Source organism: Eublepharis macularius, chromosome 1, assembly GCF_028583425.1.
Source record: "Eublepharis macularius isolate TG4126 chromosome 1, MPM_Emac_v1.0, whole genome shotgun sequence".
NCBI classification, from domain to species: domain Eukaryota; kingdom Metazoa; phylum Chordata; class Lepidosauria; order Squamata; family Eublepharidae; genus Eublepharis; species Eublepharis macularius.
The window spans coordinates 119678156-119692838 of NC_072790.1; the positions used below are offsets into that span (position 1 = coordinate 119678156).

At 49.5% G+C, this 14683-nt stretch overlaps 1 protein-coding gene across 1 annotated transcript in view; it reads left to right on the forward strand.

Annotated features, from left to right (window-relative positions):
• The window catches only part of ARFGEF3 (ARFGEF family member 3), a 130464-nt gene that overhangs the window by 83010 nt on the left and 32771 nt on the right, over window positions 1-14683 (forward strand). The window contains exons 15-18 of the mRNA XM_054983266.1: window positions 10384-10491; window positions 10978-11193; window positions 11426-11536; window positions 12988-13138. Coding sequence (XP_054839241.1) covers window positions 10384-10491; window positions 10978-11193; window positions 11426-11536; window positions 12988-13138 — 586 coding nt within the window. The remainder of the gene's footprint in view (window positions 1-10383; window positions 10492-10977; window positions 11194-11425; window positions 11537-12987; window positions 13139-14683) is intronic.

The following is a 14683-nucleotide window of genomic DNA, read 5'->3' on the forward strand; positions in this document are numbered from 1 at the left end:
CATCTTATCTACAGCAGCCCATCCACGCCCATTAGTACACTATCCTTTCTTAAAGTGATCTACGATCTGAGGGTCACTAACCCAAAAAACAGGTAAAGTCATTAGTTATATTCAAACCATTAGGTATGAGACTATTCAGTTTATGAATCCAAAGGGTCTCCTTTTGACGAAGCTCTCTTGTTGCTGCCTCATGACCCCTTTTATGGGTCTTAAACAGCACTGTGCTGTAAATAAAATAGGGAGACATTGTTATTGCACGGGAAATTGTGTTTTGTTGCTTCATTTATATTCAGGCAACTGTTGCCACATGGCAAAGTCATGTTAATGCTTTGTCTGTTCATATCAAAGGGTCCTAGTTTCTTCCCCACCTTACAAATCCCACTCAGCAGGATTGTGTTGCTTCGCGTTTAGCATGAGCTGAAAGTGATTAAGATTGTGGCTTTGGAGAGGTTTTCCCCATTTAGGTCGGAGGGGTTACTTTCCCTCTCTAGCTTGGACAATAATCTCCTTAGATGGAACTGCTGTTTTACAGATGAAGATGCTGTCTGGAATTCTCAGAGAAATTTATCTACTGTCTTTTGAAAGTATCATAAAATCCCTAACCCTAACATTACAATTTATTGTTAGAGCAAGAATGTAATTTATGTCAGGGCTTGCCGCTGCTGCCGCTGGGCGTGGCCCTGGGCGGTCTGCTCCTGACGTCACAGGGGGGGCCAGGGATTCTGCAGGACCCTGCTCTGTGGAAGGAGGGGCGGTATACCTCACCCAGACTCCCTCTCAGTCCACTCGCTGGCCTGCTCAACCTGGCCTGCTTACCCTCTGCATCCTCCTTCATCTCCTCCTTCCAGGACTCTCCTCCAAGCCTCCACCCTTGCATCTTACTGCTCTCACTCCACATCATCACTCCTCACTCACACCCACCACCACAGGGCTCTTCCCAGCCAGCTTTTATAGGGCTTCCTTCTACTGCCCCACCCCTCTTCCAGCCTGGCCTTGGGCTGCACCAAGCAGTTGCAGCTGGGGTAGCTGATCTGGCCCCACTGACCAGCACCAGCTGTGCCTTGTTCTCTGGCTGCCCAGCCTCCCTGCCTTGGCTGATTGCTGAAGGCCTGTCCAGCTGCAGTCCCCTGGCTAGCAGCTCGGCCTCCCTGGCTGAGCTGATGGCTGAAGGTGGGTCCAGCTGCGGCTCCTTGGCTGGTTGCCCAGGGCTTCCTGCAGAGTGCCTCCAATAGCCCCACCTGGAGTGGCTTGGCTTTTGGCAACCCCTGGGCCAGGCTACTATTTTCTAGCTGGGGCGTGGCTTTGGGTTGTTGGGGCTGCTGCTGCTTCTCCTCCTCAGGTAAGGTCTTTGGGTGGGTGACTGCTGGGCTCCCAAGCCCTCTGCCCTTGCCCCCTTCTGCCTTGCCTAGCCCCCTTTCCCTCCCTAGGGGAGTGGGACTCGCTGGCCTCTCTCTGTCTCCCCCTGCCTCCTGAGGCCCTGGGCTTTTGCCCCTTGCCCCTGGCACCGGCAGGTTCTGGCTCCATTTGCCTGTGGGAGGGGTTGACCTGCTGTCAGCTGGCTGACCAGTTGACCTGCTGTCTGCTGGCTGCCCCCTCTGTTTGCCTGTCAGCCCGGCTGACCTGCTGTTCCCTCCTACCAAGTCTGGGGGCTGGGACTCAGACCCCGGACACACCCCCCCACTTAGCTTTGAGTTGTGGGGGTCAGGGTCAGACTCAAACATGCGGGACATGAAGTCCGCATCCACATGCTGCGCCCCCTTGCGGTACTTGATGGTGAACCGGAAGGGGAGGAGGGAGAGGTACCACCGCAGCACACGGGGGTTGTGTGCCTTCATGCGGTGGAGCCATTGCAGGGGTGCATGGTCCGTTAGTAGGACAAAGGGATTATTGGCCAGGTAGTATTGCAGGGCCCCCACTGCCCACTTGACCGCTAGGGCCTCCCGCTCCACTGTTGCATAGCGCCTCTCTGCGGGCTGCAGCTTCCGACTCAGGAAGAGGATGGGGACGTCGGTTCCATCACGTTCCTGAGTCAGGACTGCCCCAAGGCCGGTGTCAGAAGCGTCTGTGGCCAGCGTAAAGGGTTGGTCAAAGTCCGGGTTCCACAGGGCTGTGGTATTAGAGAGGGCTGACCGCAGGTCCTTGAAAGCTGCTTCTAGTGCTGGGGTCCACCGGACTTGGTTGGGCAGCCCCTTCTTTAAGCAGTCTGTCAGGGGGGCGGCTCGGGAGGCAAAGTGGGGGATGAACCGCCCGTAATACCCCAGTAGTCCCAGGAAACGTCGGACCTGCTTCTTGGTCCGGGGCTGGGGGGCATCAGCTATCGAGGCCACCTTGTCTGGTGGTGGGCGAACTCGGCCTCCCCCGACCACAAAGCCCAGGTACTGGAGTTCCTGGAACCCCAGGTGGCTCTTCTTTGGGTTAGCCCGTAGTCCGGCTCGCTGGAGGGCCCCCATGACAGCTTCCAAGTGTTGGAGGTGGGTGGGCCAGTCTGGGCTGAAGATGATGATGTCATCTATGTACGCCATTGCATACGCCCGGCACTCTCCCAGCACTTGGTCCACCAGCCGCTGAAACGTGGCAGCTGCCCCGTGTAGACCAAACGGCATCTTCTTGAACTGGAAGAGGCCTCGTGGGGTGGCAAAGGCTGTCTTCTCCCGGTCCGCTGGCCGCACGGGCACTTGCCAGTAGCCCTTCGTCAAGTCTAGGGCCGACAGGTAGCGGGCAGACCCTAGGTGGTCTACCAACACATCTGCTCGGGGCATGGGGTATGCATCGAACTGGGCCACCTTATTCAGTTCACGATAGTCGATGCAAAATCGGGTGGTCCCATCTGGCTTGGGCACCAAGACTATCGGGCTCCTCCAAGCGCTTCGCGAGGGCTCGATTACCCCAAGCCTGAGCATCTCGTCGGTCTCCTCCACTGCCTCCCACCGCTTCCTGGGGATGGGGCGCCAGGTAGCCCGGGCTGTCTGCCCCGGGTCTGTTGGAATGGCATGTTGGATCAGGCTCGTGCTGCCCAGCCTGCGGGAGAAGACCCCGGGAATCCGAGCCCAGAGGTCTTGTAGCTGGGCCCTCTGAGCTGGGTCGAGCTGAGGGTCCACCTTGGGCTCCTCGAACTCCGGGGCATCAGTGGTCCAAGGCAGCACACTGTCAGGGAGCTCTAGCGGGTCCTCAGCCACGCCGCACTCCTCTTTTGGGCGCTCGTGCCACTGCTTTAGGAGGTTCACATGCAGGGTCTTCCGCCGACGCCGGCCAACCCCACACTGGACTTCGTAGGTGGTGGGGCCCAGCACCCTTCGAATCTGGTAGGGACCCCTCCATGGGTCCCCTTCCTCTCTTGGGAACACCGAGTGATGCACGAGGACCTTCTCTCCGGCCTGGAAAGTCCTCATCCGTGCACCCCGGTCATAGGCGGCCTTTTGCTTTGACTGGGTGCGAGTCAGTCTGCAATTTGCCTCCGCTTGGGACTGTTGCACCCGGTCACGGAGCCGGCTCACATACTCCTGTATGGGGGGTGCGGGGCTGCTGGCCCGGGGCCCCCAGCGTTCCATCAGCCGGGAGAGCATCCCCCTTGGCTTGCGCCCATATAGCAGCTCGAATGGGCTGAAGCCGGTGGAGGCCTGCGTGGTCTCCCGGAGGGCAAACATGAGCGGGTCAATGTACAAGTCCCACTGGTGAGGCTTGTCCCGCGTCATCTTCTTCAGGGCCTCCTTGACGGTCTGGTTCAGCCGCTCTGCCAACCCGTCTGTTTGAGGGTGGTAAGCCGAGGTGAACACCTGCCGGATCCCCAAATTCCGGCAGAGCTGGCGCATGGCTGTGGCACGGAACGGGCCCCCCCGATCCGTCAAAATTTCGTCTGGCAGCCCCACCATCGCGAAAAACTTGGACAGGGCCCGTACCATCCCTGGGGTCTGCATGGTCTTCAGCGGGATGACCTCGGGGAACCGCGTGGCATAGTCCACAATCACCAGGGCAAAGCGATGGCCCCGGGGTGTGCGTGGCAGCGGTCCGATGAAGTCCATTGCGATGCGTTGGAAGGGCGTCTCCATGACGGGCAGCGGGGAGAGGGGGGCCTTCGGCGGGCGGCGGGCTGCCACCCGCTGGCAGGTGGGACACGAGCGGCAGTGGGCCTTCACGTCTGCATTCACGGAGGGCCAGAAGAATTGCTCAAGAACCTTCCTCAGGGTCTTGTGGTGCCCCAGGTGCCCGGCCCAAGCGTGCTCATGGGCCGTGCGGAGGACTTCTGCCCGATAGGCTGCTGGCACGAGTAGTTGGCGGACCTCCCCCTGGCCATTTGGGGCACGAGCTAGGCGGACCCAAACCCCTCCTTGCTTCTCGATGCGAGGGAGCCGTTGGGACCTCCGTTCATCCCGCACTTGCTCCTCCTCACGAGCGGCTGTCTCTCGCAAGCGCTGCAAGGACTCATCTGCCCCTTGAGCCTCACGGAATGGGTGGTCTGCCAGGGTTCCAACTGCGTCTCCAGTCCGTGGTTCTGCCCCTGGTCTGGTGGAGGGACCCTCTCCCGGGTCGTTGGCCTCCTCCACTTGCAGAGCGGTGGCAACTTGTGGGTCTGTCAATTCCCCTGCCGCCTTCAGCCGAGACCCGGCGATCTCTGGGGTGTCTCTTCCCAATTTCTCCGCTGCCTGCTGGAGGAGCCTGAAGAACCCCGGGGCATCTCTTCCCAGCAGTATTGGTACAGGTAGGTGAGCTAACTGGGCAACTTCCATTTGGTGGTGGACCCCTAGGTACTCTATTGTGATTAGGGCCGTAGGGTACGGCTGGGTGCGGCCCATCACATCTGTCACCGGGATCCAGCGGTGCACTGGGGTGGCAGCTGGGAGGAGCTGGGGCCGAATTGCTGAGACTGCACTCCCAGAGTCCAACAGGGCTTGTAGGATCAGCCGGCCTATCTTCACGGTGGCGCATAGACTCTGCACCTGCTTGCCAGGCGGTGGGTTATTTTCCCAAACGAGGGCGCAAACCCTTGGCAAGGCCTCAGTGAGCGCGCCAGCTTGCATCTGCAGCTCCGCTGTCTGTGCTAGTTCCACTGGAGCGGCTGGGTAGGCTGCCTCCAGCTTTCCCCACATCCTATCCTGGCGTTCCTCCAGCCACGGTCCGAGCTCCGCTGGGGCGGCAGCCTTGGGAGGCCGCCCCTTGACTGGCGCCTGCGTCGGAACGTCTCTCCCCGTACGGGCCACCAACTTGTCAGGGCTTGCCGCTGCTGCCGCTGGGTGTGGCCCTGGGCGGTCTGCTCCTGACGTCACAGGGGGGGCCAGGGATTCTGCAGGACCCTGCTCTGTGGAAGGAGGGGCGGTATACCTCACCCAGACTCCCTCTCAGTCCACTCGCTGGCCTGCTCAACCTGGCCTGCTTACCCTCTGCATCCTCCTTCATCTCCTCCTTCCAGGACTCTCCTCCAAGCCTCCACCCTTGCATCTTACTGCTCTCACTCCACATCATCACTCCTCACTCACACCCACCACCACAGGGCTCTTCCCAGCCAGCTTTTATAGGGCTTCCTTCTACTGCCCCACCCCTCTTCCAGCCTGGCCTTGGGCTGCACCAAGCAGTTGCAGCTGGGGTAGCTGATCTGGCCCCACTGACCAGCACCAGCTGTGCCTTGTTCTCTGGCTGCCCAGCCTCCCTGCCTTGGCTGATTGCTGAAGGCCTGTCCAGCTGCAGTCCCCTGGCTAGCAGCTCGGCCTCCCTGGCTGAGCTGATGGCTGAAGGTGGGTCCAGCTGCGGCTCCTTGGCTGGTTGCCCAGGGCTTCCTGCAGAGTGCCTCCAATAGCCCCACCTGGAGTGGCTTGGCTTTTGGCAACCCCTGGGCCAGGCTACTATTTTCTAGCTGGGGCGTGGCTTTGGGTTGTTGGGGCTGCTGCTGCTTCTCCTCCTCAGGTAAGGTCTTTGGGTGGGTGACTGCTGGGCTCCCAAGCCCTCTGCCCTTGCCCCCTTCTGCCTTGCCTAGCCCCCTTTCCCTCCCTAGGGGAGTGGGACTCGCTGGCCTCTCTCTGTCTCCCCCTGCCTCCTGAGGCCCTGGGCTTTTGCCCCTTGCCCCTGGCACCGGCAGGTTCTGGCTCCATTTGCCTGTGGGAGGGGTTGACCTGCTGTCAGCTGGCTGACCAGTTGACCTGCTGTCTGCTGGCTGCCCCCTCTGTTTGCCTGTCAGCCCGGCTGACCTGCTGTTCCCTCCTACCAAGTCTGGGGGCTGGGACTCAGACCCCGGACAATTTACTCCTTCTAGAAAAGTTTCCCAGTTAACCGTAACAGTTAGAGATAGCATGTAGTTTTCCTATACGGTGTTGTTCCTCAGTCATCCTTTATTTGTAATCAGTACTAGCTTTTTAAAATCAAAACGGTTGTTTTCAGTTTGTACAGCAGGTTAATAGATGTCCAAACTGTTGTACAGATTGATTGCAATGCTAGCAAACCTGAGTTGCTCCAGAAAATTGATCTTGTGCACATGGTTTTCCACCCAAGAGAGAACTAATTGACATGTTGCAAAGTCCTCATGTCCACCACAAGGACTTTCAGTCAGACATGGACTGACTGTTCCCCGCTGGAAACTTAATTCAAGGTGCTAACAGGCCTGATTCAGATCAGGGCTGCAGCATGTGGGTAGAAGGATATTAAGTATCCCTTCTCCATCATTTTCCTGACCTGAAGTGGCCCCGGGAAGCAGTTATTTTCCTTGCCTCTTCACTACTACTGTGCAATGCAAGATCAGTGAGGCAAAACTGCACACCTCTCTGGGATGTTACAGAAAGAGAAAATTAACCTGGCTTGCATAACCGAGATATGGCTGGAAGAAAACGATATGGTCTGTCTGTCCCAACTAACCCTGCCTGCTTACTCAGTCCTCCATCATCCCCACACATGTGAATGAGATGGGGTCACTGTTATCCTCCATGAGTCATTCAATTTTTGCAGTATAAACTATAACTGCTTTGATTGTAAGGCTAAGGACAGAGTAGGCATTATGCTTATTTTCCAGACACCTAGTTCCCCATTGAACTCCCATGGACCTCTTTCAAATCATGACAGGCCCAACATATGAAAGAGGCCACACCTTGCACTTAATCTTCTGCACTAAGCTCTTGAGGGGAGGTCTTGTTTCAGGGCTGGAGATTCAACCTGAACCCTGGTCTGACCATTGTCTACACAAGGCAAGGATGAATATGGTTCTGACGCTCCACAAAAGGATGGGTCCAGTTAGATCAGCCCATGGAAGCTGATGAATTCTTCTGGATTCCAAAATGCTCTGGAGGATTTGAAGATTCCAAATTCCGTTGAGGTTGAGGGGGTGCTTGGAATAATAATAATAATAACATTCTATTTATATACCACACTTCAGGAAAACTTAACGCCCACTCAGAGCGGTTTACAAAGTATGTCATTATTATCCCCTCAATAAACATCCTGTGAAGTGGGTGGGGCTGAGAGAGCTCTTAGGAGCTGTGACTAACATAAGGTCACCCAGCTGGCTTCAAGTGGAGGAGTGGGGAATCAAACCTGATTCTGCAGATTAGAGTCCCACACTCTTAACCGCTACAACAAACTGGCTCCTCAAAGCTATTGACAAGATTGCTCCTCATTGACCTCTCCCGCCGTTGGGACAGAAACCAGGCCCATGGTTTACAATGGAGCTGCGTTCCTTAAAGAGACTGGAAGACATCTAGAAAGATGCTGGTGGAAAACCCATACTGAATCTAACAAAGCAAACTATAGAGCCCATTGGAAGTCTTATGAGGCAGCCGTGATAGCAGCAAAGAAATGTTATTTCTGTTTAATCATTCATCAGCTAGTTCATATCAACTGTTTAAAGTATTCCAACATATGCTGAATCATAAATTTGAGCCCTAGTTGTATCAGGATTAGACAATTAGCTGTGATAACTTTGCAGGGTTTTTTGCTAATAAAATAACACAAATACGCTCTAACCTGGATGTCAACTGTAATATAGGCCAAGCAGAACAATTACCTAATATTTCATCTGATCTGCTTCTGGATCATTTTGACCCAGTTACCATGATGAATGTTGACAAGATCCTGGGATCTGTGAAGACTACCACTACTACCACTTATACTCTGGATCCCTGACCAACTTGGCTGCTGAAACATGTAAGGACCACATAAATGAGACCGTGATGTACATAATAAATCATGGTTGTTGTGGATTTTCCAGGCTGTATAGCTGTGGTCTTGGCATTGTAGTTCCTGATGTTTCACCAGCAGCTGTGACTGGCATCTTCAGAGGTATAGTACCAAAAGACAGAGATCTCTCAGTGTGTCACAGTGTGGAGATGTTGGCAGGTAATTTATATCTACTCAGGAAGGTAATTTATATCTACTCACCTTCCTGAGTAGATATAAAATACCTGCCAACATCTTCTCCACACTGTGACACTAAGAGATCTCTGTCTTTTGGTGCTACACCTCTGAAGATGCCAGTCACAGCTGCTGGCGAAACGTCAGGAACTACAATGCCAAGAACACGGCTATACAGCCTGGAAAATCCACAACAACCATTGTTCTCCAGCCGTGAAAGCCTTCGACAATGTATCATAATAAATCAGTTGCTAGCTTATGGCAGCTTCCCTCAACCACTCAAAGAGGCAGATATGCATCCACTTCTTAAAAAACCATCCCTTCAGAAAAATGATGCGGCCAGTTATCACCCAGTCTCTAATCTGCCTTTCCTGGAAAAAGTGATTGAGAGAGCAGTAGTAGACCAGCTCCAGGTCATATTGGATAACTCACATGTTCTGGACCCTTTTCAGTATGATTTCAGGCTGGGCTATGGGGCAGAGAGAGCCCTGATGGCCTTAGTTCATGACCTCCATGTGAATGTGTACAAAGGCTATGCTGCTTTTTTTTTCTCCTACTGAATCTAGTTAAATCCTTTGATACAGTAGATTATGCTATCCTTTTGAGGAATTTGGAGGCAGAAGTAGGTGTTGGGATGTGCCTTGGACTGATTTAAATAGTCCCTTATGGACTAGACTCAAAGGGTTGCCGTTGGAGACCAGCTGTCTTCAGTGTGGGAGCTGTCTTGTGGGTTCCACAGGGTAGAGTCTTATCCTCCATGTTATTCAACCTCTATGAAAAGCCTTTAGGATAAATCATTCATAGCTTTAGAATTGGATGTCAGCATTATATCTCTCTGTCCAAATCCTCTAGTGATGCAATTGACTGCCTGACTGCTGTGGTCAAATGGTTGAAAGTGAAAAAACTGAAATTGAACTCAGACAGGCCAGAACTGATGTTGGTTGTAAAAGAAGGGCACTGAGATTCCCATTTTTGATGGGGTTCAATTGACCCTTATTGATACAGTTAAAATATTATGGATTTTACTGGATCCACAATTGCTGTGGGAGAAACAAGTTAATACAGCTGCAAAACATGCTTTCTTCCAACTCAGTCTAGCCTGGAAGATGGCATCCTGGTTGACATGGCCACCTGGATCCACTCCACAGTAAAACTGATACTAGACTACTACAATATACTCTACATAAGTCTCCCCTCGAAGTCATCTCAGAGACTTCGGCTGGTCAGAATGCTGCAACTTCATTATCGGAAGCTAGGTGGAGGATGCATATTACTCCCATTTTGCAATCATTCCACTGGCTGGCCATTAGCTACCAGGCTCAATTCGAAGTATTTGACCATCACATACAAAGCCCTTCATGACCTGGGTCCATCATGAGAGACCACTTTTCTTCCTGTGTTCTACCGTGACAGTTTCACTTATCTGAGCAAGGCCTTCTGCAGGTGGCACCCTTCAAAGAGGCAAAATCAGTATCTGCCCATACATGTGCATTCTCAGTTGTAGCTCCCATTTTGTGAAATGGCCTGTCTGATGAAGTCAGAAAGGCTCCCACCCTCCTGGCTTTCTGCAAACTATGTAAAACTGAGTTAACCAGAGGGGCTTTTTTAAACAGGTAAAATAGGGCTGTCCTGTAATTAAATGTTTATTTCAAAATGATGCTTTTGTAAAGATATAGGGGCTGTGTGGACTGTAGTACTGTGTCTAGTACATAGTGTCTGTTGCTGCAAGTATGATCCTACTATGTAATTTCTGCATCATTTAACATGTCATGTTAATGCTTGTTTTTTTTGTATCAGCTTGGTCTCATCCCTGTCTTCAGATTTCTGTTTGCTTTTAGATTTCTGCAATCCAAACTTCTGTTGCACTGTTTATTGGATGTCTCATTCCTATTGATTTAAATTGTCTTGTGCTGTGTAATCTGTCTTTAGTGAGAAAAGTGGATTATAAATGACATAAATTAAAAATACTGAGTGATATACATATCTTTGTGGCTCAGGCTTTAGATGGCCTTTCTTATCCCCACAGTAATCTCACGCTGCTGTTGCTCTTCCTTTCAGACATTGATGGCTTGGGAAGTAGTACGATTGGTGGACAGCTGATGGCTTCTGCATCTACCCAGTCTCCTCTCATCCAGGCCTGGAAGCCAGATGATGCAGTTGTGGCAGGTAGGTGGTGGTCTGTTTAGTGTGGATACTGCAGTGGGGAGGGGTATAAAATGATCACTCCCTTTTCCTGTTTCCATCAATGGCACTTCACTTATAGAAAAGGCAGGAAGAAGTGATTGTACCTCCGTCCCCACAGCAGCCTCCCAACTCAAATGGCTATCACTCCACACAGGTCCTGTAAGCTCAGGAATAAACTTCCGGGGAGATGGAAAGCACTGCTGGAGGAAGGGAAAAATCTCTGACTGTCAGCACCTCCCACTGATGGATCACAGGATCCAATCCAGTCTGTTTGTATTGGTTGGGAAGAAGACATTTCCTGAATGCCCAAGAGTTTCTGTCCACTCCAGATAATTCTAGTATGGGATCATCTTTTTTGAAACACCTATTTTAAATTTGACCAAAACTGATACTAATTCCTAACAGAAAACAATGTTTAAATTCCTAAGGCAACCAGGGAGCTATCTGGGACATTTCTTTTTCCTTTAGGTGTTGCTTTTGCCCGATATCTGCTAACTGGTTGTTGGAAAAATTTGATCGATACCTTATCGACCCCGTTGACTGGTCGTATGGCAGGGAGCTCCAAAGGACTGGCATTCATTCTTGGAGCTGAAGGAGTCAAGGAGCAGAATCAGAAGGAGAAAGATGCCATCTGCATGAGCCTGGATGGACTGAGGAAAGCAGCCCGGCTCAGCTGTGCTTTAGGTATACTATAGTCAACAGCATGGGTTGTGATCTAAAGGAGTTTCATGCAGTGTGATGTAATCCTTGTTATGCCCAAGGCTGACCTTGCAAATATAGAAAAGCACTACTCCTGGTGTAGAGCCTTGCATCTTTCCTTTCATTCTACCAATGGTTAACAAGTACATGATGAGTGCAAAAGAGGGGTTAATGCAAATTGTGTACTAAGAAACAGCTGGCTTCTTTCTTTCGATAGGGGTTGCTGCTAATTGTGCATCTGCCCTTGCTCAGATGGCTGCTGCTTCATGTGTCCAAGAGGAGAAAGAAGAAAGAGAGATCCAAGAACCGAGTGATACCATCACTCAAGGTACAGCTAGTCAAGATGTCCATTAGTTTACTGCTTAACAATAATATGAGAGCCTTTGATTACATTGTGTTTTCAAAGCACACAGAATCTTTGGAAATGTTTCTTTTGGGGGACTGAGATTTCTTCCTTTGAATCTTCTACAGAGTCAAAGTTTCTGTCTTTGCACAGAAGCTAAGCAGATGTATTGCTGACAGTGAAAATAATTCCAATTAGACAAAGATGAAGTTTCCCATCATACATGTCTTGGGAACGAGTGGCATAGATTGCAATAGGATTTCCCAGGATTCTGTCCAAGAACATCTGACTCTAAGAAAAGGATAGAAATATGCTGATGCTAATAGTGTCATAATATGTATGGAAATCAATTCCCATGTTGCCATCACAGAAAAATTGCATACGTCTGATTTAAACTTTTATTTATTTATTTAAACCACCCATAGCTGAAAAAAGGCATTGCATGCCATGGAGGAGACCTAAGCCACCAGCCACAGGCCAGGGTCCAGCAGCACCCCCAAGCCACAAACGTGTTCCTTTGGGGGAGTGCAAACCCCTCTGGAACAGGCTGGCTCTGTGGTCCCCAAGCAGCTTCTCCATTGACCAACAGCAACCCAGTCTTGTCTGGATTGAGTTTCAGTTTATTAGTTTATTAGCCTTTATCCATCCCATTACCTACTCCAGGCACCTCTTCAGGATTTCCACAAACCCACCCTGTAGAAATAGAGCTGGGTGTTGTCTGCATATTGCTTGTACTGCAATCCAGATCCCCAGATGGCCTCTCCCAGTGGTTTCAGGTAGATGTTAAACAGCATGGGTGACACCATAGCATAAATGCCATGGAGCTGAGCAGCATTCCCCCAGCACCACCTTCTGGAATTAGTGGTCAAATAAGAGTGCAACCCAGTGAAGCATAGTGACCCCTGCTTCTAGTCCAGCCAGCCTCTCCTGAAGGATACCATCGTTCTGGTTTACAAATTTTATTTAAGCTATAAACAGGAAACATAAAAGATTTAAAAAAAACAACAACCTAAAAAAAACCACACTAACAATACATATAAACATGAAATAACAAACAAGAAAAACAGCTAATAATAATAAAAAGAAAATACAGTTTAGAAAAATAAGAAAAATAAAAAGACAAAACTAAACTACAAATTGAGTTCTGATTTTCTCCACAACAACTATATATCGTTTTCAAAGTCTTGCTTATTCAATGTTAAACATAAGAGCCCTCTTTTTTTCTATTGTTCATGACTCTTAATCCATAAATCCAGATGTCATCAAATCATTATTATCTATACAATCATTGATGGAGTCAAAAGCCACTGGGAGGGATGCACTTTAGAAAGCCCACTGGGTTAAAAGTAGTCTTCTTCAGAGAAAAGCCTAGTTTTATTATTTTGGAAATAACTGGAAATCTTTTTTTTTTATTTTGTAAATATATGATGAAACAGTGAAACAGAAAGTGGAACAAAAACTGGAGCAGATGGGCAAAGTGCAAGGAGTCTGCCTGCATACTGCTCACGTTTTGTGTATGGATGCCATTCTCAGTGTGGGATTGGAGATGGGAAGCCACAATCAAGACTGCTGGCCACACGTGTTTAGGTATGGACCTGGCAATTGTGCCTTCAGCTCTATTCACAGTTGATTTAGTCCCACGGGAACACAGCATCCTTTGTGCTTGATCTGGTCCTCAGCAGTTGTAATCTGTTCCACGACAGATTGATTGCCTGATTTGTTAACCATTGTTGGAACCTGTTGTAATGCCATGAAATCAACCAGGCAGCAGTATTCTTCATGCCATTAAATTACATGAAAAATTGGGTCTCTTTGATTAGCTGGTAGTTCCTTGTCTTTTGAAATGGTTTGTATTCACTGGGGTAGGAACTTGGTACATTTTGTATTTTTTTGCTTTATGGTTACCACAGTCATGTCTCAGCAAGTCAAGAGCAGGTAAGAGAGACAAGTATGGAAGTCAGCTGCTGCAAAAAATGGTTTTGAACCCCAATAGTATATTATTTTTGGTTGGTATTTTTATACATCCACATGCTATTATAGCTGGTTCATAAATAAGTAACAAAAGATTTGTCTCACAAAAGAATTATAAATGTATCCTCTTTATTTTATTTATGTTATTTATAGTCTGCCTTTCTCACTGATACCCAAGGCTGATTACACAGTGTGAGGCAGTACAGTCAGTCAGTTTCAAAGACATTCCAATAAACAATGTAATAGGGTGTATACATGCAAATATGCAAAGATTTAAAACCAGAAGGAATCTAGTATAGAGTTGGAGAAATACTGAAATCGAAGATAAGCAATTCTAAGACTGACATATTAAATAACATAGAAACTACCCAGTAGGATCATAATTACAGCATTAGTAATAAGGTTTATAGTCCCTCCCCATCCCTTTACTGATGCATCTCTTTGATACTACTTCTTTACAGTACAGCCTTCCTATCTGAGAATGAATAATTCAGTTTTACATAGTTTGCAGAAAGCCAGGAGAGAGAACTTTCCTGACTCTTCAGGTAGACTGTTCCATAAGATGAAGACCACCACAGAGAAATACATGTGTAAGAACAGCTGATGATTTCGCCCATATACAAGGCGGCACCTGTAGAAGGCCTTGTTCAGATGAGCAAAGCTGATGTAGTGGAACATAGGGAGAGAGGGATCTTGTAGGGATGAACGATCAAGATCATGAAGAGCTCTGTATGTGATAGTTACGATAACTGATAACTAGGTAATGGAATAACTGCAGAATGGGAGTAATATCCTGTTATTTCTAGTTCCCAGTAATAGTTGAGCAGCAGCATTCTGCACCAATTGGAGTCTCCAAGTTAATTTAGAGGGGAGACTACATACAATGAATTATAGTAGTCAAGTCTCGGTGTTACCATGGCATGGATCCAGGTGGCTAGATCAGCTGTGTCAAGGTATGGGGCCATCTTCCAGGCTAGACTGAGTTTGTAGAAAGCGTTTTATGCAGCTGCCTTAACTTGCTTTTGTAGCAGTAGTGCTGGATCCAGTGTAACCCCTGGGCTCTTAACTGAGTCAGCAAATGTCAGACAAACTCCAGAAGAAATCTGGAAAACTTAATGATATGTATAAGCAACCACATTTTTTCTTATCCAACACAGGCAC